Raw genomic sequence first — 25,207 nt, forward strand, 5'->3', positions numbered from 1 at the left:
TGTGTTAATGATGCAGAATATTGTCACTTCTTCCCATTTTGCTTATTGTAGCACAACTCTCTAACAAGGTTGTATTAGCTACTTGTCTAGCCTGAAATCTGCTGCTAATACACTTGTCACTTTTGTCTCTGCTATACTTTTAAATTATAGTTACTCTGATGGGGGTAATGGCAGTGTGTCTCTTATTTTCTATGCATTCACTTTCCAAAGTTTATGTTTTAGTAATAACGGGGAAACACTGCAACCTGAGTATTTTCTTGTGGAAATTTTAGCTGTAGAACACTCAACCATGGAGTTTTATTGTAATGTGTTTAAATGTTGAACAATGGGGTATATGCCACGAGAGGTGGTGACGTATTTCCGTTTGAATTTATGCCACATAGATTGGTTCCGGGTCCKGCTTGCTCCTATTGTTTTTAGCCAAAGCTGCAAGATCTGTACCATGAAAAAGACGCAAAACTTAAAATATTTGTGAGCTACTGGTACAACAATCTAGTTTTGTGGTGTGCCGTTGTGTCCAGTAATTAGCCAGTGCCATTCAGTGCTTAGTTTTTTCCTTTTCCTGCTGATATCAAGGCGATAGCAGACTGTAGCCAAAACTTAGCCACTACAGCTAACACACGGTTTGTAGCTGCCTGCTATTTCAAAGCTTGAGGATATTGAAGATCCAGCGTCAGAAATGGGAAGACAACGGAGGTTAAAAGGAAGCTGTACAGGCTTCATTCAGTGGAATAATTTGTTGCCTCCCTCCCTCCAGGAAGCCATCAAACAACTCCAACTATAACAAAGATAAAAAAGAGAAAGAAAGCGGAAAGTTAAAATAACAAATGATGCCAATTTAATAATTCAGATCTAATGCGTTCTGGAATCTATTATTGACATTTTACAAATTTCACAAATCAWTTAGAAGGTTTCACAAATGTTTTATTTATTCTGCTGTTAGTACAGAATAATCTAGTTAGGTTTGAAATGTCTAGGTGTTGTAGTTTTTAAAATACAACACATTAAAAAAGCTGAAGATAGTGAAAAATTAAGGTAGCTATTTTCCGAATTAGATGCTACATTCGGWAGCTAACTTCAGCTTCGACTGATAGCTTGGGCACAATAAAGACAGATATAAATCTATATATACATATCTATAAAGCATAGATATGTAGATTGAACACTGCACAGATAATCAAAACACTTAATGTTCACATAGCACCTTTGTAAGCTTGTCCCTGTTAGCTACGTCAGACATATGAGGCATTATGGTGAATAGAAACGATTTATTAACTTACCTTCGAAGTTATTGTGAAGTTTTGACACATCCAGCTTAAATCCTTTGTTGTTGTTGGAGCGTTTCAGGACGTCTGAATAATTATATAGGCATCATTAATAGTCCTGCAGCGACCAAGGAGCCACTGTTAACATACTGTTGCCTGTGCACCGGAACCATTCTAATGGGCAAAACAATGCGGAAGTCCTAAAAAGGAAATCCGTGGCATATACACCATTACACTAGGACAAAGATGTGTACCAGAAAAAAACAAAAAAAAAAAAACAAAAAAAAAAACAGTTAGTGCTTTAAAAAAATTAATTGGATGACCTTTTTTCAGGACAGATCCTCCAACATCTGAAGTCTTGTTTTAATTTTCAGCTCTTCCGAGTCTCAACATGTCCTGAGGAAAGATACTGAACCATTCTTGTGCTCATCAATTTGTTTTACATTTTCCTTTTCCTTATATTAGCATGTACTTTTACCTCCTTAAGGCAGAGCCAGCAAAAAGTCTACATTTGTGTGTAGTTCTTGAATACTACCCTTAGGAGATTTCAGCTTGAGCTGAAAACCATTGCTAATTCATTGGAAGTAATTGCAAAAATATTATTAATATTAATAATAATAACCACAACAACAATAATGATACTATTTATAACAATAAACAAACATGATCCTTATTCTCTGATTTAGCTATGCTTGATTTCATTTCAAGAAAACTGAGACTGCATCTTAGGTCAGATATGAACAAATGGTTCTTTTATACAATGTTATTATGTTATTTTAAACAGAAAATAAACCTCAGATGTCACACTTGACAAGAAAGGTGCTAAATCAGCAGAATATCAATGCAGAATGTGAGCACTGGTATAGTTGCAAAAAAGTAAAATCAATTTTAAAAATCCCAAAGTAAAAAATTCAATTTCAAATTCTAAATCTTCTTATGAAAATAGAAGAAAACATTTTTATGTTATTTTTGTCGCACCGAACTTCGCATTAACTTTTCTAACACGGTGATTCTAAACAGAGTAGCTGGTTAAAGTAATAGCATACAAAAAACCCGTCATTTTTTAACTGTGTACTGCTCGCAGAGACAGGATGTCATTGTACTACATTTTTTACTTCCAATTTCTACATCCAATTGAATCAATTCTCAGAACACACACAGCTAATGAATACAGTTGATATTTGAGTGTGTTATAGTAAACAGATTTGTTTTCCTTTGGAGTTGAACTAATAAGTGAAATCGCTCTTATTTGTGTTTGCTCCTAGTTCAGTCTTACCACATTGGAAATATATTTGACCACTTTGCAGCATAATATGGCTAAGTAGTAAATAAAAAAGTCTTTAACATTTTATGTTTGTGGCAAGAAAATAATTTTTTTTTTGGATGGGTGAAAATAAATTTGATTAATAAAGTAATTGCAAATGCAGCTGAAAGATTAATCTAAAAATTAGCTTTTCATTCCATTCCTCACTTTAGCAAATCACTAATCTTAGCTAATACAAGTGCTGTATTATAAAACAATGCCCATCTTTAGTTTCAACACTGCACACAGACCGCTGTGGGAAATTGGGATGGGAAGGAAACCTCCACCAGAAAGAGAAAAAATAACAAACTAACCAGAAAAAAACAGGACAATCTTCTAAATAGGAAGCAGAGTGCATGAAATACAGTTGATTAAATATGCCTTTTTTTCTTTAGCTGGTATTTTGCAGCTGTGGCTCAGTGAGCAAACAGGCACTCTTCATGATTTAAATTATACTTTAAATCTTATCTCAACACAAAAGATTTAGGATTCACTTTTTTTTACTGATTGATATTTAAAACATTATTTGTATTCTAAAACTGGTTCATTTTTGACTGTCTACATTTCTATATTGTTTAAAACGATCTTAATCAGGCTGAGGAATGATAGGTGTGTGTGAAATGAGTTAGGTTTTTGTGAATGTGTCTTGTATTTTACACATACCATTGTTGCTGATACTTAATCAGTTGGGAAGACAAGACGACCAATAACGGGTTCAAAATCATATTCCATGTTGCAGTTGCCTAAATGTAATCAGATGGTTTCGGCTTGCTAAATCTACCTCAAAAGACAAAAAAAAAAAAAACTAAATACTATCTGGATGACTTGTTGGAAAAGTATATATAGCACTTTGTTCTCAGAAATTTCACAAGAATAAATATTAAAAGTAAAGTTTCTAAAACATTTTGAAGTAGTTTTACCAGCTGCTCTGTTAATGTATTTAACTGTGGCTAAAATACGCTCAAGTGTGAAAAGGCCATCTATATGAATTACTTAGGAAAATCAAAAGAATCGCTAGAAATAAACTTTATAAATACTGCAGTGGAGCACAAATCAAGCATGACTTACAGACTGTGAAAACAGCTTTGTTCTACATTAGTATTCAGGCGATAGCTTATCGCTCTAAACTGTTATCATAGCATTTCAGCTATTTTAGACACACTGACCTTCTCTTAAGGACATAAGATAAGGCTTTTTAATGTCCTTATTAAATCAAGCCATCTAAGCAGGCTCTCTGAAGCCTGTTCCAAGAGTCCATAACTTCCTCACACAGGCTAATAATAAGAAACACAGTGATAATGACCAGCAGATCTGTATTTTTCATGGTCTTATGAACATAATCACAATATGCGGTGAGGTCCACCAGTTTTCAGTGCAGGTATTTTATGTAAAAACAACATACATGTACATGAACTCGCACAAAAAGCCACATGCATTTCTTTTAAGCAGTCTCCCAAAGGTAATGGAGCAGTGAGTTCTTGAGGAATAATAAATCCTGCTTAATGGGATGCTGCAAAAAAATTTCAGTGCCAAGCAAAGTCAGTCTGCATATTTTGCCAACGAGGCCCATATGCACAGAAAATATTATAAAGACATATGATGCATGTCGTTCTCAGACAAAAACCCCATTAAAGGGCTGTGATTGTCAGGAAAAATCATTTTTATCCAGCAGTATTAAATACATTATGGACACTGGTGTGGGTGCATGAGCGTGTGTCATCAGCGGTTAAGACGGCTGTCATCTTCGGTGTGTATGTTTTATTTTATCTGATAGACTCAATATCAGTCAGTTGAAGTCTCGGCATGGTGATTTACACCACTCATCAGTCACTATGAGAGCTGCAAAGAATGATCAGACTGGCAGGCTGAGGCAGATCATGAAACTTTAAACTGACAGAAGCACAGTCATGACATCCACTTTGTTCAATCTACTCTGCTTAACAGAAGATGTTGTTTTTGAAAAGCAAACAGTGAGGTGAAATGATTGTGACTTTCACGGGCTACGGACTAGTCGAATTCCCAATTTGAAATAAGTTTAAATTATGTATCCTCTTGGCAAATTTCAGACCAGCATTTTTCACTTGTAAACAAATGGTCCTTTGCAAAACAAATGTAGGTAAAAACACATGCATGAAACAGCAAGATTTACATCTTAAATAAGATAAAATCATCCTGCCATTCACTTCATTTTTCAAAGATAGGGGAAATGGTAAATGGCCTGTACTTGTATTGCACTTTATCAAGTTCAGAGGACACCAAAGTGCTTCACACTACATTCATACATTCACACACATATTCACACACTGATGGTGGCAGGCTACTGGACTGTAGCTACAGCAACGTGACAGAAGTGAGGGTGCCACTGGGCTTCTAACCACCACCAGTTGGCAAGGCGAGTTAAGTGTCTTGTCCAAGGATACAATGACAGAGAGATGGAGCGTGGGCTCAAACCAGCAACCCATCGATTACGAGACAAATTCCTACCACCGTCATAAAAAATTTGAATTCAGCCTTAAATTATTTTTTCTTGACAGGAAAATTATGCATCATGCAAAATAAAAGACATTATAGCATTGAATAACTTCTCTGACACCAAAATGAAAACATAAGATATATGTCTAGCGTGAAAAAGTTTGAACAGCAGTTTTAACTAACCAGAGACCTTAATATAGTTATTAGATTCATTGGGATTTATTTAAAACTATCAAGCTTTGCTAACACCTTAAGGTAAGACACAAGTGGTGGACTGGTATATATTTTAACACCGCTAGTAGGAGAGGATTCTTCTAGATTAAGCTATAAGAAAAACTCACAACTTCAAATGGTCTATCCAACGAGCGAATTTGAATTTATGTAGACCAAAGAAAACCTTAACTTGCAACCACTGATAAAGTTTGTATTGTATGGAATAATTTAATACGCCTCAACTTTGTAGTGTACAATAAAAAATAAATAAATAAATTGCACTCCTCGAAAGCCCAATGCAGTATGCTCAGACACACAAAAGCATGTCAGTGGAGTACACACACACACCCACACACACATACAGAGGCATACACAAAGGCAACAGCAGCTATAGATTGGTCCATTTCCTCCCCCCTTGAGAGAAATACCATCGCCTGGATACTTTGATCTACCAAAATGAACGAGGCAGTTGGCATTGACTGCTACAAGCAGCAAGGAACCCATTCAGAATGATAAACTTAGAGTATTCATAGTTCTCCCCAAAGTGTCTCTTTACGTGCTTATATAACCAGAAATTCAATCGATGTAGACTTCCTTTTCAACAGCTGATGTGAAGATGGAGGCTCACTTTTCTTGTTTATTTTTCCTATGGAGGCTATGTCTAAAAGAAGAAAAACACATACACATAAACACTGTATTTGTCTGTCGGTTAGATTGATGAAGAGAGACGTTCTGAGAGCAAAGTTAAGTGACATTTAGACTGATGTGTCAAGTAAGAGTATATCTGTGTGCGTCTCTGTCACAACCGATGCTGATTTAGACTTTGGTAGTTTGACAGCGGTGCATGTCAATGTCCCAAAGCAGTGGAATTGGAGAGGAAGCATCTGGCTCAGATGAATCTTGAGAGTAATGTGTGAATACCTCTGGTGAAGCTTCATAAGGGAGATTTTTTTAAGCCAAACTCAAGCTTTACATTGCCATTTCAGGTTGATTACCCTTTCATATTGTGTCTTTATTCACTGATGCAACATCGTCTAAAGAAGATAAAGTGCCTTGAAAACAGTATTCATACTACTTAAATTTTTTCACATTTTGTCACGATGCAGCCACAAACTGCAATGTGTCTTAGTAGAATTTATTGTGATAAAACTAGCAAAGTGCCAGTGAAAGGATTAAATGTTTTAGATTTCTTTCTTTCTTTTCTTTTTGTTTAAGCAAAACAGAGATATGTATTTAGTCCCTGAGTCCATTCTTCGTAGAACCACTTTTCACTTAAATTATAGCTAGAAGTTTTTTGAAATATGTCTCCACAAGCTTTACGTATCTACAAACTGAAACTTTTGCCCACTTTTTTTTTTTTTGCAAAATAGGTAAAACTCAGTCAAGTTCCCATGAACATCAATTTTCAAGTCTTGCCGCAGGTTAAATTGGGTTTAAATTGAGACAATTGAGCCTGCTACCCAATACCAGGACAAGGTATTAATTTTCAACCCACTTCACCATAAAGTCCTATTGAGATCAGATATTTATTTTACAAAAGAGAGCTGGCCAAGTCAGTCACACAAATTAAAGCTATGTAAAAGAAAAAAAAACATGACAAAAAAAAAAGTAATGAGGTAACTCAATCACAGCAATCTCTCAAGAAAAACAATGAGATTTCTCCTTCACTGCATTTTGTTATGATATTCTAAGAGTGAATTGTGAATGTGATTGTAGTGTAATGATATAAGTGTTTTGATATCATTGAACTGAGGGAATCTTGAGAAATTGTTTCACGACCTAACCTTGCTTTTACTTTAAACTCTGACCTGTCTGCTGTGCTCCTTGGTGTTCATGATATTGTTTAATTAGTCAATTCTTTTTTCAAGCAATGGCTTTCTTTTTATCACTGTATGAAGTCAAATTGTTGTCTTGACAGCATAATCTGCTACCTAAGTTGTGAATATTTGCAGCTCCTCCAGACTTAGCTTGGGCTTCTGGGCTGCTTCTCTGATTAATTGTCTTCTTATCCAGCTTGTAAATTTGAAGGAGACAGACAGGTCTTTGTGCCTGCATGTGGATTGTATTTACTCATTTAATCAGCTGACTTCTATAAGAAATTGGTTGAAATATATTTTATTGGGGGTGACATATTAATGGGGATTATATAGATTTGATTTCGCCCCCCCAAAAAACGTATTTGTGAACCCTATATTCTTTTTCTTCCCCTTCACAATTGATCTTTTGCAAATCCCCGCCCCCACACTGTCATTGTCCAATCAAGCGTGAGCTCCTCTGTGATGCCGTATTACATGAACAGCCCAATAATATGCATTGTTTAAGGCTGTTACATGGCACTATATAAACCAGTTCAAAGAGAATAAATGAAGCTTCAAATATAGCCTGTCATTACTGACTGTCCTCAACCAGTATCACTGCAACTCCACATTTTGGAATCTAACAAAACAAATTGTTTATTGCAGCCTTAAAGATGAAAACTCTGCTTTTTAATTAACATAAAACAAGAAGAATATACCATCCCACCTGGTGCAATAGCCCATAAAAATGCATTCATGGGCCACATTTATCAGTTAATCACGTGTACGGCACACACAACAGTGGCTGTGGTTGTATCTGAATACATTGAGCAGGAATATGTTACCACATGCACTGTGGCCGACCAAACACAGTAGCTCTGACTATTAAGTGTGATAGATTTCTTTTAAAAGCACAAGGGATGCTTTGTGGTTTACAAATCTCAAGTGTTCCAGTGGCTTTTCAGGTGATTATCTTCACACTATTGATTATTATAAATTCTGCAAACATTTCTACCTCAGTAGATGCAGGAAAAATCAGTGTAGAGAAAAGACTGATGCACTACATGCTCCATATTTATGAACATTTGTCATCTCTGTGCCTTGGGAACATGTTGTTTTGTGATGGAGACACGATATTTAGACCTTTTGTTTTCCAAGTGATGGCACTTATAGCTAAATATGCCTTGTGTATGCAACATCTATCTTTATCACTCTCTTTATTTGAAAACTGTAATTACTGTGGTATAAAGTGACCTTGTGAAACACACTCATCGGCAGTATTGAATCTCTAAGGGTTGAAAAGGAGCCTGCAATGAAAGCAAAAAGGGACTAAGTTATTTCTCTGCAAAAAAAAGAATGTCTTTTAAACCACAGACACTCACAGGGTCTGTGGAGAAAGTTTATATAGTTTTCATTCAATAAACTCATAATATCATACAAAGATTGGATTTCACGCTCATTCTGAGTGGTTCTTTTCACACCAGCACATACTGCTTTTGCTGCAGACATCAGCCAATAATATGACTAGGTTCTCAAATCCATGCACAACACGTCAGCAGACTAAAATTACTAAAGACACACTGCTCACTTTCATAAGCAGAGCTCCATTTAACCGAAAAGCTTGCGCTAAAATTGCTGCCATTCCCGGTCTAATGAGTTTAAATTGTTTTTCATCCATTTTTTACATGGTAAAAATCCTATTACGAATTATAAGGAAAAGAAAGCAACATCCAAAACAATGTAAACACAATGATGGAGAGAAACATTGCTATTTAATACAGAAAGAGAAGGCAAACAGGTAAGAAGACATCAAGCATAAGAAAACAAAAACATGAACAGAGACGCTAGGCAAAAAAGCATTTATATCCTTTGAAATGTTTAGTATTTCGGGATGTTACAACCACAAGTTGCAGTGTATTTTGTGGGATTTTATGTAATACACCAAAACAAAAAAGGGCATAGTTGTTACCTGAATTAAAATAAAACTGCTTTTTCACTGTACTTCCTGCTGCAAGTCTAGGCATGTTTCTACCAGTTTAGAGATTGTAGGTTTGCCCAGTATCCTTTGTAAAACATCCCAGTCTGATTAGATGGACAGCATCTGTGAACATCAGTTTTCAAGTCTTGCCACAGATACTCATTTAGATTTAAGTCTAAACTTGACTGTCTTTTCTCTGATCAGCTTCCTGGTCCCTGCGGGAAAAAAGCATCCTCAAAGCATGATCCCTCCACTGTGTTTCCTGAAGGGAATGGTGTTTTCAGGTTAATGCGCAGTGTTAGTTTGCTACAACATGCCGATTTGTATGCAAACCAGAAGGTTTGGGTTTGGTCTCAAGGCTTGTATCTATCAACAGATTCTAATGTCTTGGCACTTTTTCAGTCATTTTCTTTCCTATTTTGGATGATGAATTGAACAGTGTTCCAAGAGATTTTCAAAGATAAATGGTAATTTTATAACCTTTATTTATAGTACCATTAAATTAGACATTGGTGAACTACATCGTAGATAGGTGTCTTCTGAGGACAACTTTTCAGATTTCAAAACAAAATTCTATAAAAAAAATACCTTCATTAACCATGTTTCCATTTTCTTCCACTTCACTACTGTGCACTACTTTGTGCTGGTCTTTCACATAAACCCCAGTGAAAAGCATTAAACTTTGTGGTTGGAACATGAACAAATGAAAAAGGTTCAAGGCATATGAATGCTTTTGCAAAGCATTGTATACAGTATATAGCACTCTTTTTATGCATCTAAATGTTGAACTGAAGGCAAAAAAGGAAAAAAAAAAAGTAGATTCAAGACATTAGAGAAAAAATGTTCAGAAGCTCATTCCACAACCACAACACACAGGAATTAGAGTTATCAAAATACCCAACAGCAACAATTAATCATTCATCAGTCTTTGGAGAAAACGCAAATCTGAATGCTCCAAATTCACACTAACAGATGTAGAGCAAGACTGCGTCTTCAAACAGAAGTCTACATCCTGTTTAGCTGCTTTATGCATCAGAATTGAAACAGAGACTCCTCGGGGTCCAGGCAGGTCACAGGGTAAATCAAGTCTCAGTGGGCCTACCCCTCAAGGCGGAAGAAAAGGATGAAGTGTTTGCTTGATACTGTGGGTGGACACTAGCAGGCGGAAAAAGAAAACCCCCAAAACAACAAGCAAAATCTTCTTTACCAAAAACAATTAACTGAATCTTTCCCACCTGATCTCCTTCTGCTCCTGTTCCTACTGTCCACCGATTCTTTATTTTTCACTACCTGACCCACATAGAAAACTCCTTGCTGGTGGGTGCTGCACCAGAAACTCAGCCCGAGCCTTTGATCCAGTTCCAGATCACTTGCTGAAAGCCTGTCACTTCAGCTTTAGGCCGCAGAGCATCCCACGGCGGCTCTTCATCTCCAAGCACTGGGCGACACACTTTTTTTATCACATCATTCACACAACCTCCGTCATGTGACCAGCACATCCTTCCCTCTGCTTCACTTTAAGTGAGAACAAACAAACAAAAGAACCCAAGTAGAATAGTGATGAAATAAAGAGCCAATAAACCACAGGGTCGATTCTGTGTTGTTGACCTTTGCTTTTTGATAATAATGCTAAATAAATAATAATCTATATTAGCATTGACTTTATTGTTATTAATAAAGCACTCACTTTATTATATTTTAATATTAGTTATTTCTCTTTATATACTTTATATACTTACATCCCCTATCTGTGCATTAGTGGAAATATAATTTACAGTTACAGTGACAGACAAGAAAGCACGCTGAACCATTTACATAAAGGAAAAAGGAGGGCAGATTTAATTTAAGAATTGGCACGCATTCCTAATTTCTGCAGATGAAGGCTCATAAATGAAAAAGTCTGGAATCATGCCTAGTATGGAAATATGAAATTATGAATAATGCCTCTGTCTCAATCATCAAGTCTGTTTTAACAAGGTGGATCAGATAAGCACCTGGAAGACCGGGGGAAAAAGCACACACATGGCTGCACTCGTAACTAACCAAGAGTGGGACTAGAGTCCCCCGAGGGCCCTAAACCCTCAAATCCTCTTTGCTGGACCCTCACCAGCCTAGAAGAGGGAGCAGCAGCAAACAGCTCAGGGTTGTCATGGACGACCATGAATCTACCTGCAGCAGGCTGAGGCAACACGAAGAGTGGCTGATTTACACACAGCTGCTAATCAGTGAATGGCTCTCTTGGTAATGAAAACTCATAGATCTATACAGTCGCACTACTGATATGATTTTATCTGACATTACTCATTTCTAAATAAGCAATAGGCAGTGGCTGTTCAACACCAGAGTGAGGGTAGGGGGCTGGGGTGCGTAAACTGTTAATGTTATGAATTAAAGATCAGAAATGTTGATGCAGAAAGTAGTTACTGGGTCATGGTTGTGAAAAATAAGATTCCTGTATGCATGTTTTTATCTAAACATAAATTTGAGAAAGGAGAATATAGATTTTGCCCTAGCATTTAGCTGATTGCCCAATTCCACCCTCCCATCAGGCTTCAGTAGCCGAGGTATAGGCCCAGCAAACAGAGAGGCCAGCATAATGGCTTGTTTCTGCTTGGCCCTGATCCATCATCTGAACAAGTCACAGGCATTGGTCTAATCATGATTAAGACCAAAACAGAGAGTCAGGTAAACACAAGAGAGGTGCAACCATCCATTCATCCGCTAGATTCATCAGACAAATCACTTCCACTTCCAGCAAATGAGAATGAATTCATTGTGACTTACCTGTTCCATTGGCTGTGCTTGCTAAGAAGAGAGGATACAAAGCTGAGCAGCTTTGAGATAGACGGACGCAAAACAGATTCACAGCAAAGTCTTATGGACCTACTGGCTGTGAGAGCAATTTGGGAACAAATGTGTCTAAGGGCCTAATTGTAGGTTTAGAGGGAAAGCGAACTCACCACTGGAGCAGTCCAGTCCACCCCATCCAGGCTCGCACTGGCATGTGTCAGGAGAGACGCAGCGACCGTGCATGCACTCCTCCGTACACAGAGCTGAGACACAAACATATTTCCCCATCAGTACGATTTATTAGTGAATTAATGCATATGAACATGTAGGTAAATATAAGTAGCATACTTAAAATGCAGCTCAAGCAAAACATCCAGTAAAATTAGAGACTTAATGCCTCCATCTCTGATATAAATCTTAATTTAGGCTCTCGTGATTGCCATGTATTTCCAGTACTTGACATCACATTTTTAATAAATGTGTCAACAATCAACTTGTTCAAATTCTTAAGTATGTAAGTACTTTCATAATCTGTCAAAAAATCTATCAACAATTAATTTTGAAGTATGAATCACTACCTATTCCTGGGAAGGATTTTTAGAATAGATGTAAAAGAAGCAAGGGGATTCTAGGTTTAATTTATAACCTTACGTGATATTCACACTACTGTCAATTTCCAAATACTTCACGTAAAAGGGATAAAAAAAAACAAAACAATAATCACAATAAATCACACAAATTCTGACATTTACACTGAGTGTTTCAAATATTTTAAGATGTTTTTCTAAGGTTGGCTGTTAAAGGTTTTCTTAGTCTCTCTCTGGACTTTAAAGAAATATAATGATTTCATCCATCTATCCATCCATTTTCTTACACCCTTGTCCCCAATGGGGTCGGGAGATGCTGGTGCCCATCTCCAGCTAACGTTCCGGACGAGAGGCGGGGTACACCCTGGACAGGTCGCCAGTCTGTCGCAGGGCAATAATGATTTCAGCTTAATTCAATTAAATTAAATCTTATGTAGCAGTTTGTGCTGCAGCAGATGTGAAACCACTGACTGGGGACACTGCTGTTGTGAAATGGATGATCAAGATTGTCTGGTTCTTGTGTTCATAATAATATGAAATGTCCCTTTTTTGCCTAATCAGCTCTTGGGGCTCCAGAACAGTCTCAAGAACAGAGACAATCTTCCTCATCTGCTTATTAGGCTATTAAGTCACTGAGGTCTGATAATATGTTACACCAACAGATGACAGCACTCTAAAACAACAGACTTAAATCTAAGCATCGTCTGTTAAGTGCTATGCTGTTTTTTTTTTTTTTTGATAATATTACAATAATGTTATCACTTCTAACAGTAATTTGAGGTGAAAAGGTTTGGGCATAAACAAAAAAAGGCAAGAATTTAAAGTTAAAAACACCTTGACACCTATGGCTGTGTAATTATATCGATTTTGCGATATATATCGACATTTTCTTTCCTAGAAAAAAATCGATATTCATCCGCAAGTATAGTAACATCCAACTGTCACCTTGTTCACTCACTGCTTGCTTCGCCGGGAGAGTGATTAGGTCATCAGGCTTAGAGTGATTCCTTCAGATGTTAAGTGTCAAGGTTAAAAAGGTATCAAACTATTCAGAGCAGGGTACTTGGTGCACTTTATTTACTTTACAAGTGCATGTAAGCTACAGTTTGTACTGTTTCAATTAAAAGAAACATGTTTTYTCACCACTYCTTTGATTCATTTTGTCCAGCTGTCGACTTTAAGTCTGTGTCCAACCAGAGCCAGGTATTGTGTAGTTGGTGCTTTTAATCAGTTTTCAGTTAAATTAATTCAATCCAACTCTATAACAGTCACAAAATGTCACCAAAATCACTCTGTCCCTCTAAAATCTTTCAGAAAATTGCAAAGTGTATTGAATTGTATCGTTTGATGAATATTGCAATATATATCGTATTGTGAGCAGAATATTGTGCATCGTATCATGAGATTATTGTATCACTACAGCCCTATTAACACCTCGGTTTCTCAGCTGATGGTGGAAGCAGAATGCATGAGGTCCAGATATTATAGTCTGATTTCTCAGTGAGCCTGATTGGGTCTGTTCATGTTCTGTTTTCACTGTACTGTTTCTCTACTCAGCACAACTGTTCGAACCGACCCACAGGCTATCCTTTGGCAAGGAGGCGGCAGTTTGCTTATCTGGCCAAGGTTGATGGAAGCTTTGGTGGTTTTTCACTTTGGATCATCACATTAGATAAGAAGAAAAGGGGCTTTTAAGAAAGACACAGAGTAATGTTAAAGAAAAAAATCTTGCCAAACTTTCCAGAGAGGCACACAAAAATTAGGCAAAGGCATCAAAAGGCTTGCAACGCACAAAAGCATTTATTACAACTAAATGCAAGGTGAAAGGTGATCCAACTTGCTCCGAATCGATTGGTTATAAGATTTTTGTTCTGTGTGCTTCCGTCCTTTTTCTGACTCAGCACAAAGCTCACTGGAGGACTGAAGGACATGTCACAAATCTGAATTCAAAACACATGTCCATTTTAGACACATTGGATAACCTACGAGAAAAATGAAATCTATTCTTTTTACAGCAACTTATTTAAACTCATAGAGAGAGAAGGAAGAAATGCAAACAAACTTTAAAGGATGTATTTAAAAGACAGGTCAGAGCCAGCAAACCAGAAGATTTAAACAAATGCTACCATTTTTGATAAGAAGATGAATGATTTTCGAGCTGCTAAGGAGAGATTTTTCCAAATATTAATAGTAGCTAAGATATGTGTTTGAGCCTGTATATAATTTTGACCCTTGAAAAATAAGAGAAAATCTTGTTGACACAGTTGATGGTTTTTGAAAAATCATTTAAGCTGTATGTTTTATATTTGCATTTACAGCTGAGTGTTAGAAAAACATAAAACCCAACATGATGAAATCACTTTAATGTCCTTAAAGTCAATATACTTGCGTCAAACCAGCATATTTATATTCAGTTCATCAAACACGTGACTTGTTTTTCTTAGTTGGTATATTAGTTTGACTCACAAGTGACAGAAAACGTCACTTTTCAGAACACGTTGTTATCAGCAGGCTGAGCTACAAAAGAACAAGCTGTAAATCACCTCTAATGCTCTGTCATATAGTAAAGCTTTAATGTTGCAAGTAGACCGCAGTGTTTACTAAGTCTGCAGTTTTCTTGATCATTTATATTGAGCTACACAACACCAGATTGATCAGGTGGGCATTAGTATTCCTGGAAGTGTTTTCACCAACTGGATGGTTTTCTTTTCTTTAGAGTGGATACAAAAAGGAACCTATATGAGGTGTTTTTCTTTGTTCTTTCTTTTCTTTTCATTTCTTTTCATTTCTTTTCCCCTTTTCTTCTTTTTTTGTGGCACCACATTTCAAACCAAAAAGGAATAATATCGCAAACTAGCTACTTAGCATGAATAAATCTGTGGCAGCCAAGGTCATCTGGCCAGCGGGGTTAAGAGAAGCTCGCTCTTATCTGGGGAAGGAGAGGAGCAGGCAAATACGACGAGAGAGAACCCCTGCCTGATGGGAATCAGCGGTCCACTAACATGGCCTGTGGAGGGATGATACACAATCCAAGGGCAGCGGAGCAGACAGCCTGTCCCCTTAACTGATCAGACCTCATAAAACACTTCCTGCAACTTCTGCTCGTTTTCCTCTCAGGTTTTTCTGCTGTGCTTTGGTCAAAAGAACTGGAAGTAATTTAGCTTCCTTCTGTGCAAAATTATGACACCCAGGCTATTGTTTGAGAGGTCAGTGAAGGAGCTGTAGAACACCACTCAATCAGGCTTCGATTCGGATCCACCACCGGCAGCAGCAGGGTAGGGAAACGACGAGCATATCTGAAACACCCACCAAGCACGAGTAATCGCAGAAATGCCACCGTGGCAAAAAAAAAAAAAAAAAAAAGCTAAACCAGAGATGGGAAGATAATTCAGGGCAGATTTCTGAGCATCAGTAGTCTAGCAGAAAACTGTCTAATTAGATTTAGCCAGCAAAAAGAAAAGGAGGAAGAGCTACAACATTTCTGCTGACGAAAGTGGCGAGATCGACTACCTGTAATCAATGAGTCCACGGCCTGCAGAGTATTCAAAGGGAAGAGGAGACAAATTCAATGTCACCATGATGAGTTGATTTCATTTAGTTTCAATCAGCAAATTCTGATCAGCGAGAACAGGGACATGCAAATGTGTCACATCCCAGAGAAAAAATGAAATATGGAAATGAAGTTTTTTGACTAGGGGAGAGAGGATAAAGCGCACCCTTCTCTTGAGATCTGAACCGGTGTACTGAAGGGAAGGCATAATAAAGTAGAAGGTAGGTCTTTCATTTTAATTGAAATTCATGAATCACCCTGCCTAACTCATGTCTAAGGAATCTGTTGGAAAATTGAGTCTTTCATCTAGATAAAAGGCTAATCTAACTCATTATGCAGAGTTGTTATCAGAACAAGGAACAATGGAGCTAATTGGTGATTGCAATGTAATGTTATTAAATTTAATATCTTTTGCCTAGTCTAACTATAACTTATTGCAATGTCCTGTCAGTCTCTACCTGTTTGTGTTTTTGCTGCAATCCATGAGAAAAACCCCATTAGATTTCTGTGTTTAAGACCTTGGAAAGAACATTCCTTTTTTTTCTTTTTATTTAAATACATTACAATGGTTTTTTTTTGAGGGGAGAAAGGGGGTTGTCACCTTTTTCTCTGTAAGTAAATGCCCTACCGTGTGAATAAAAAGCAACAAATGCAAAATAAATAAGTCATTTAACGTACAGGATCAGTTTTCTGATGAGAATCTAATTACCTTTCAACTCATAAAAATGCAAATACCTAACTATTTTAAACTCAACTCGCTCCACAGACAAAGTCATTTAAAAATTATGTTCCAGCAATGGACAGGGAAGAGTCATGCAGGAGTCATCTGGACTTAATGCCTTGTAAAAATAGGGAGAAGAAACTCCGCAAAGCCTCTGAAGATATTATAAGCTCTTGTCATTAGCGAGCTCCTCTCACTTCTTCATGCACAACTGTAATAATCATGCTTATTAGAAGGGAAATGAGTTCTTCACATTTTCTTCATACGCTGGTAACATATTAAGGTAATGACTTACAACAGATCAAAGGTCAAAGAAATAATAAAGGCCTCTCGCTGGAAACTTAAGAGTTCTAATTAAAGAGATGCAGATCAAAGTTCAACTTGCTCTGAAGGAGCCTTAAGAAAATTAAATAATCTTTACAAAAATGATGGAATAATGCAAAACAGCAGACTAAAGAAGATGAACATCTTTAACGATAATGTGTTGATTCTGTGTGTTTGTGTAGTCGTTTTGGTGGTCTCAACATCCCCAGATTAGTTTAGATGCAACTTGTTGAAGCTAATGGGAATACCGATGTTACATCACATGACCACAAAGGAAAAAATGACAGGCAGAATTAATAGGAACAATCCTTAAGCTTATTAGCTTTAGTGAAACAAACTTGACAAAGAGCAATAGGCTAAATAAAGAAAATATGGAAACTGCACCTGATTTTGTCCTTTTCCCTTTACACCTAATTCTGTTTTACACATTGGCACTGCAGCTGATGGTGTTAATGGTGCTTTACATAACAATAAAATGATAGGGATTCCGTTCAACTGAAACCAGTTTAAAGGTGGAAATATTGCTTTTTATTGCTTTTTTAAAAAGATGCAATAATTGTATTCTCACTGTCTGACATTAAATCAGACTATTTTTTTCTGCTTTAATCTCTGCTGTAACTCAGTTATATTTTAAATAATTTTCCAAATGCCAGAATAATCAGACAGAATTTTTTAGACTGTTTTTAAAGGCTTTTTATTTTGTCCAAACTTGGGAGTTTACACAGATTTCCCTTCGTAAACAGTAGAGTTGCCTCTAAAATGTACGACTTGGGTGAAGCATTTTGGGAGTCCTTCCATAAGCTTCTCAAAATAGTCTGAGGTAAATCTGGCCCATTCTGTCTGAAAGACTTTGTGTAATTCAGGTAGTGTTTTGGCCGCCTTGCACACACATAGCAGCTCTGCTTTCTTTCTCTAGGCCTGAGATCAGGGCTTTGTGACGGCCACTCCAAACCATTAACCTTGTTGACCGTCAGCAACTTTTTAACTAATTTGGAGGTTTTTGGGGGTTATTGTCCATTTGGACAACCCGAGCTGTAGCCCCCATTTGGATGTTTTGAGATGTTGCTTCAATATTTGCATATGACATTCTTTCCCCATGAGGTCTATTTTGTCAAGTCTATAAGTCCCTGATGCAAAGTGATGGCTTTTTACTCTTTGACAAAATTTTCAGTCCATCCCAGTACAGAACTTGTTTCACCGTGGATAGTGCTACTCTCCTTGCAGCTTTGCAGTAACTGTACAAGGTCTTTTGCTTTTCTTCTGGGATTGATGAGCACGTTTTGCTAGAAAACATGTTCATCTCAGAGACACACCGGCTTCTCCTCCTTCCTGAATAATATGATGCCGTATTGTCAGAACACTGAAGTAGCTTTCTTAGCCTATTTTCCCATGTGTTGAGCAGAATATTAAGTCTATTCTCCAGAAAAACACATAAGATATATCGCATTGCCTTTGACAAAGTATGAGACTGGACCTTCATCAGAATAAGTCTAAATCTAAATGATGGGATTAATATTTGTGAAACAAACAAACAAAAAACTAAACTTTTAATATTATTTATGGATAATATTTAAAATATTTAGCATCAGTTACTGCCAATTTAATTTATGCAATAACTAAAACATTAATACACAACCAAACAAATGTACAAGAGAGAACACACCAAAATAGAATAGAATAGAATAGAATAGAATAGAATAGAATAGAATAGAATAGAATAGAATATTCCAATGGTTGTGACACTAATATTTTTATGGGAGAGAAATAAAACATATATTTCTTTCTGAATTAATTGTTTTAATGTTTTCATAGGGATTATTCTTTAATTTGAGGATATGTATTTATTTATTACTTGTTAAAGAATATAACATGTAATATTTTAAAACATATAATCACTGCAAGCTATTGTGTTATTGTTAGACTAGCAAAATACATCAAACTAGACTTTACAGTGAACATTGGCGTTTACAGTGTGAAAAAAAACCATTCATGTTTGTTTGAAGGCAAGTTTGGTTGTTTTACCTCATTCAGAAAAAGTTTCATTTAAAGACCAATATAGCACAACCATTTTGGATCTCACCCTACATTATAATATCAACTCGCTCTACCTCTGAATGAAAAAAATGAGGGCTAGGGCTTAATGGCAGAGGAAATGGGTGAAATGGCCTCTATGTAAAAAACCCTGAGTCCAGATAGGGGCATACAGAATATTGGATTCAGACTGTGAAAATAAACAAAAGAGTATTGTTTCATTCCAAGGCAAAGGTACCCAATAATTTCTTGTTATATCACTGCCTAAGGAAAACAAGTAATTTAATCCTGGTTGTAAGTGAGGAGGGATTAAAAGGGACCATTTTGCAAAGGTAGCAGAAAGCAAACCTGCTCTCCTGACCTCTATCAACTCAATTTCCCCACTGCACCTCATTGGATTAAAGGGGTAAGTATTCATGCAGCTATAATATGTAAGCGAAACATGTAAAGAGTGGGGCCAATTCTAGATGCACAATCTTAGTTTGCAGATTCCCCTGTTTAACACCCCGAAAAGCCCATTAATAAACAAATGCCTGTGCTGTCACTTAAATGCCTAATGAATGCATTATTGATCAGTCTGCACCTCACTCCTTAAGACCACCATATAATCACACCCGCTTGCATTCTCTGCTGGCTGGCTTCCTGAGAACCTGCTACCCTGAGGCGATTAAAGCCTTGACAAGGACAAGCTCAGCCGTGGTCAAAGAGCAAACCCACACGGCTGCAGTCATTGTACCAGAAAGCCCCTCAAGCTGCAAAAGATGTAGGAAAGTATTAGAGTAATTCTAATTCAAAACTTATCTTAAGAGAATAAAACATAAGGTGAGGCGAGGATATCAAAAACATAACTCTCAGAGGCAACTGCAACGTCTTCTGTCTTTATTTGACTTGCATGCAAAGAGATTCAGTTTGATGTGAGAGAGTAGAAATAGAACTCAATGACCAATAATGAAGTCATAAAAATGACAGTGAAGGATTGTTATCAGGATGCTGCTATACTCTTAACTTTTAGGGCCGTGCTCTTCTCAAGTTATTGAATTTTGCAGCAATTCAAGTATTGGGAGCTATGCCTCTCCAGCTTCTAACCAGCTACGTCTCGGGTCGTTAATTTTTGTCATTGTTAAACAACTTCAATTAAAATGCACTTGTTCATATAGTAAAGCTTTTGGCAGGCTGGGGTTATGAAACAATGTGCAATCTTTAAGAACTATGCTAAATCAAATCAAACTTGATCATTTCAAATAAATTATTTCATATTAGTGGGAAATGAGATCTTATAGCATGCTAAACAGAATTAGAAGGAAGCTGCGGTCTGGTAGGTTTTATCTGCGCACTACTAGCAGTCACCATCGGTTATAGTATTTACTCTTTTTCTAAGGAGGTATAAAATGTAACATGAAATGTCATAAGAAGGACAAAGGAGTCAGGAAATAAAGACACTCACGAACACACAAGTCTCCGCTTTCAAAGTAACCAGGGCAACACTGTGAGCGGCGCCTATACATGGTCCTTACTCCCCGCCGGTAAGCCGTCTTATAGCTGATCCTGGAAAATTAGACACACAGAGACAGCTGCATGATACAGAAAAAAGTCCCCTATCTGAAGGTCAGGAAACATATAGAAGGTAAACGTTACTTGATATTTACTCATACACGACAAAATACTAGAGAAAAACACAAGAATATTAAGCTGAGGACGGGTCAAAATTATAGGAATTACGTTTTCTACATACAAGCCAGTGTTCACAAGAAGAGTCTGCCTTTTGCACTTTCAGAATCCCAAACAGAGCAACATCTTCAAAACAGGATGATTACCACCTAAGGTATCTGACCTTTTCTCAGCCAGACACCTGAACAAAAACATTCATTTTAGCTTTTTTAGACTTGGTTCTAATTTTTGGTCAAATAGAGCTCCAGCAACTGAGAAATAGTAAACTTTTTTTTCTCTAAACTTACCTATGCCTGGTGCATTTAAACCAGTTTAGGATGTCTGTGCACCTTGTGTAATAGATCTGGTCAAATGGGTGAGCGTAGGACTCCTGGACGGTCACTGCATAGCTGAAAGACAAACATATAAAGACAGTTGTGACACAAAGGACTGCACTGTGTAGTAGCATAAAGTTTTGAAGAAAATTTACACTAGTAAAGAAAAACTGCAGTTAAATGTGCAGCTATTACCAAGTGAAAATCCATTTATTTATCAAGCCAGTTCGTCTTAAGCAAGGTCACGTTTGTCTAAAGCCCAACCTAACAGCTGCTATTCAAAAGACATGTACCCTAGGCCAAATGACAGTCCATCAACAAGATAAACAGATGAACATTCATTTCTGCAGTTGGTTAGTAATCAGCAAATAACCTAACATGCATGATGATGTTGGAGATTGGGGATCCAAATATGGGTGAGAAAAACATGGCAACTGTGGCTTTGTAAACAGCCTTCTGAAATTTATCTGCATAGGCCAATATGAAGGGGTAGCAGTTAGTATTGTTGCTTCACAAGAAGATTCAGAATGGTGTTTACAAAGCTACATAAATATGTACAAACTAGGGCTGCTTGATTATGGGGAAAAGAATATCACAATTAAATCAATATTGAAAAGGCAATATTGAAATCATGATTAGAATAGTAAAATGCCTTGATGAGTCTCACTGTAAAAAAAAAAAAAACAGACAAAGTATTTATTCAAATGTTAACTGTTGTATTCAAAGTAAACAAAATTAGCCAGCTAATGTGCTTTAATTTTGGGGGGGGGGGGGTAAAAATCTCAATTGTGAAGCAAACAAATGAACTAAAAAGTAGTTTGTTGCAATTAATTAAGAAAAAGTAAATTTGTCAAAACAATGTTATTCACATTTTAGTGCAGTAAAGATTATCTATATATATTCAAAATTGAACTGCACACTTCTTTACAGAATATGCAATTATTCAATAATTGTTTATTATCTTCAATTGCATTAAAGCAAGACTCTTCAGATAGTGGGGTGCGTACGCCAGTGGAAGAAGTGGCCTACTCAGGGCACCTTGTGTACAGAGCTGAGAAGAGATTGAGATGTAGACAGTCCAAAGAAAAACGGTGGAGACTGGCAAGGTTTACAGTGAAGTAGATATGCAAGCCAATAAGGAGAGAAAGTAAACTAATAAAAAAAAAACAGATCGATAGCCTTCAACTTAGAAGCGGCATCATACGAACTTCTTCATGTGGTTTCCATGATGCCGAGGTATGAGTTTGAAAACATTTCTCAGACGTGCCTGCTGCTAGCATATGCTTGCTCTAAATTAAAATGATCACTTTCTTCTTTGATTTCCAATTTTGACTTCCAATGATTCACTTCCTGCTAAAGAGCCCCCTGGTGGTGGAAGAAAAATCCACAAAAAAGCAGCACCAGGCTATAAGCCGCATATTGTGTTCTGTTTCTATGTTTTTCTTTGTACTTGTAAACAAAGATGTTCATTAATAAAAATAAAAAAAAGTTAAATAAAAAAAAGCCGCATGGTTCAAAGCGTGGGAAAAAAGTAGCGGCTTATAGTCCAAAAAATACAATAGCAACAATTTAAATGTAATATTGTTATGTCTTACATTTCTTTTTTAAGATTTTTTTTTTACTTTTATACTTTCTATGTTTAATCTGAATAAAGCATTTATCCATACAAACTTTGTTGCAGTCAAAATGAAAGTAATAGCTGCCTTTTATCCTTGTTTGAGCACAGAACCTGAGACATCCAAACTGAAAGTATAGTAATAACTTTGATATGCAAAGAAAGTCAATTTTTATGATGTTTGCAACCAATGCCTGAGGATATTGGAGGACCTTAAAGCCACAGACAAAGCCCACTTAGGAAATTCATTCTGATGCCAACAAGGTGGAACCACAATGCCTAAGTACCCTCACCTTGGTCGGGCAATCATCCCAATAATACATCTTCCCAGTTTTCGTTCCGCCCTGCGCCTTAAGGACAGAAATTATTGCTGCTTATTTCTCACAAGTGACACTGCCCAGCACAGCTCATTATTATTCAGGCACTTTGGCTGTCATGATTGATTGGGATGAATTTATACTGATCAATCTGTCTGCATATTTCATTTGACGCTTTAAACTCTTCCCATCCCTGTCTTCAGCTGTGTGAGGTCAATACTGCTGTACGGACTTAGGTAGATTGAAGGATGTATAGTAAATTGAAAGGTCCAGTCTGACTCTTAGATTTCAGCAAACTAACAGAGTATACACACGCTTTTGACAAGAAAACTATTCTCACCTCTCCCAGTGGCTGCAGACATTGGGGTCATCAGGGTTGAGACTTAATGCACTAGTGGTGAAGCCAAGAACGAGGAACCAAGCCAGACGGACAACCGATGACCCCATCCTTCTCTCTGAGAGGAAAAAAAGGAAAGGAAAACATAATATTGATTTAGAGATTAACACTTAAACAGAGTCTATACCGCAAATGTTCATAGCCCCACTTACAATATGGTAGTTTTGAAAATGTGAGTACCTTTAATTTTGGTAATAGTTTTCAGTTCACTTGTTTTATATCCCTATGCAAGCTCATATTTTAAGTGCAAGGAAAATCTAAATGACTGGAGGGAAAATCTGGACATAATTCAGTGAAAAATAGCTTCGGTCATCGTTAGACATTGGACAATTTTTTTAAGTAGATGACTTGGTGCACAGTGTTTGTGAGACTGAGGTAAAACATTTACCATGCCTTCATACCACACATTATACAGTCAACACAGTAACATTGCTTAAAACTGATACATGAAAATAACTATTAGATTTTCACAATACTAACAAAATGAAGAAGAGCTCAGAACAATAGATATTACAAGTTGCTTTAAGCAAGATATCCAGACTAAAAATAAAAATTAATCAAACTCATGTATTAAATCAACCTGCATAAAACAAAATGTCACAGTAGGTTTTTCAGTTCATGTTGATATTTTCTGATGAATCTCAATTTCACAGGATAAAATTTACACTTGCAACAAACAAACATCCCCTTTATGTGCATGTGGTACAGAAACATGGTAGTGGGTGTTCGTTTGCAAAATTAAGTATTGCTACATAAAACATATATAAAAATATATTGCGTATTATATTTCCATTATTAATTCACATCTGTTCCTCACAAGAGTTTCTTTGTACTCTGTATGACTGCAGAAAGGCCCCCAAACCATATGTTGAAAATGCAGTGGTTGCTTAATAAATCTTGAAGTATGTGGAAGTGGGTTATGAAGAAGACCAGGGGTCTCATTTATAAAGCTGATGGACACACAAAACGGTGCCGGAAACTTGCATACGTCCCTTTCTGCACTAAGGCTGTGATTTATAAAACATAAACTTGAAAATGTGCCGCACGACAACTCGGACTCATGCATACCGTACATGCAGGGAAATTCAAATTCAGTACAAATTCAAGACTACTTTAAGACTCAAGACTCCTAAACTGCCGGTGGTGATGTCATACCAAAAATGATTTTTTTTCCAACTCTCCACGCCATCCATATCATTTTGTGCTTCTGTGAAATTGTATTTCCACTGTTCTTCGTTGTTAAAAAATAAATAAAAAATTTAAGCACTTGACAATCTTCAAGTAAGCAGCAAGTATAGCACTGTCACATAGCCACCTGATTTTTTTGGATAAATAAGCAAAGTTTTCACAAACAAGTGGAAGAACATTTCTGAAAAGAGAATATGTTTTGAGTCCAAGAGGAGTTAAAACCTAATTAGTTAGTTGACATTTTTGGTGGAGGGCGATATGGACTAAACATTGAACATTGACAATAAAGCTGAGCACAAATTCAGATAGGGCCATAATGTAAATGACAAGCCACAATCCAGTGGAAGCCATTAATTTTGGCAGTTCTCGGCAGACTCCATCAGCCAGAGACTAACAAGAAGAAAGCAGTAAAGCAGAAAAACAAAATTATTTTAAAACTACATAAAAAGTCATGACTGCACAGTGGCACAGTTTTAGAGCTGTTGCCTTGCAGCAAGAAGGTTCTGGGTTCGATTCCCGGCCCGGGTCTTTCTGCATGGAGTTTGCATGTTCTCCGTGCATGCATTTGTTTTCTCCGGGTACTCCGGTTTCCTCCCACAGTCCAAAAACATGACTGTCAGGTTAATTGGCCTCTCCAAATTGTCCCTAGGTGTGTGTGTGTGTGTGTGTGTGTGTGTG

General features: G+C 36.9%; 1 protein-coding gene across 8 annotated transcripts in view; it reads right to left on the reverse strand.

Moving 5' to 3' along the window:
* megf11 (multiple EGF-like-domains 11) overlaps positions 1 to 25,207 on the reverse strand; it is a 107,804-nt gene that overhangs the window by 57,867 nt on the left and 24,730 nt on the right. For 5 of the 8 annotated variants that reach the window (XM_017305510.1, XM_008412215.2, XM_017305511.1 and 2 more), the window contains 5 exons: positions 23,285 to 23,399; positions 20,986 to 21,087; positions 20,475 to 20,575; positions 11,988 to 12,080; positions 11,812 to 11,832 (listed from right to left, as the gene is read on the reverse strand). In XM_017305510.1, coding sequence (XP_017160999.1) covers positions 11,812 to 11,832; positions 11,988 to 12,080; positions 20,475 to 20,575; positions 20,986 to 21,087; positions 23,285 to 23,391 — 424 coding nt within the window. In that variant the 5' untranslated portion in view covers positions 23,392 to 23,399. The remainder of the gene's footprint in view (positions 1 to 11,811; positions 11,833 to 11,987; positions 12,081 to 20,474; positions 20,576 to 20,985; positions 21,088 to 23,284; positions 23,400 to 25,207) is intronic. The other 3 variants (XM_008412216.2, XM_008412213.2, XM_008412212.2) reach the window with 1 other exon arrangement.

Source organism: Poecilia reticulata, linkage group LG6 (genome assembly GCF_000633615.1).
Source record: "Poecilia reticulata strain Guanapo linkage group LG6, Guppy_female_1.0+MT, whole genome shotgun sequence".
NCBI lineage: Eukaryota > Metazoa > Chordata > Actinopteri > Cyprinodontiformes > Poeciliidae > Poecilia > Poecilia reticulata.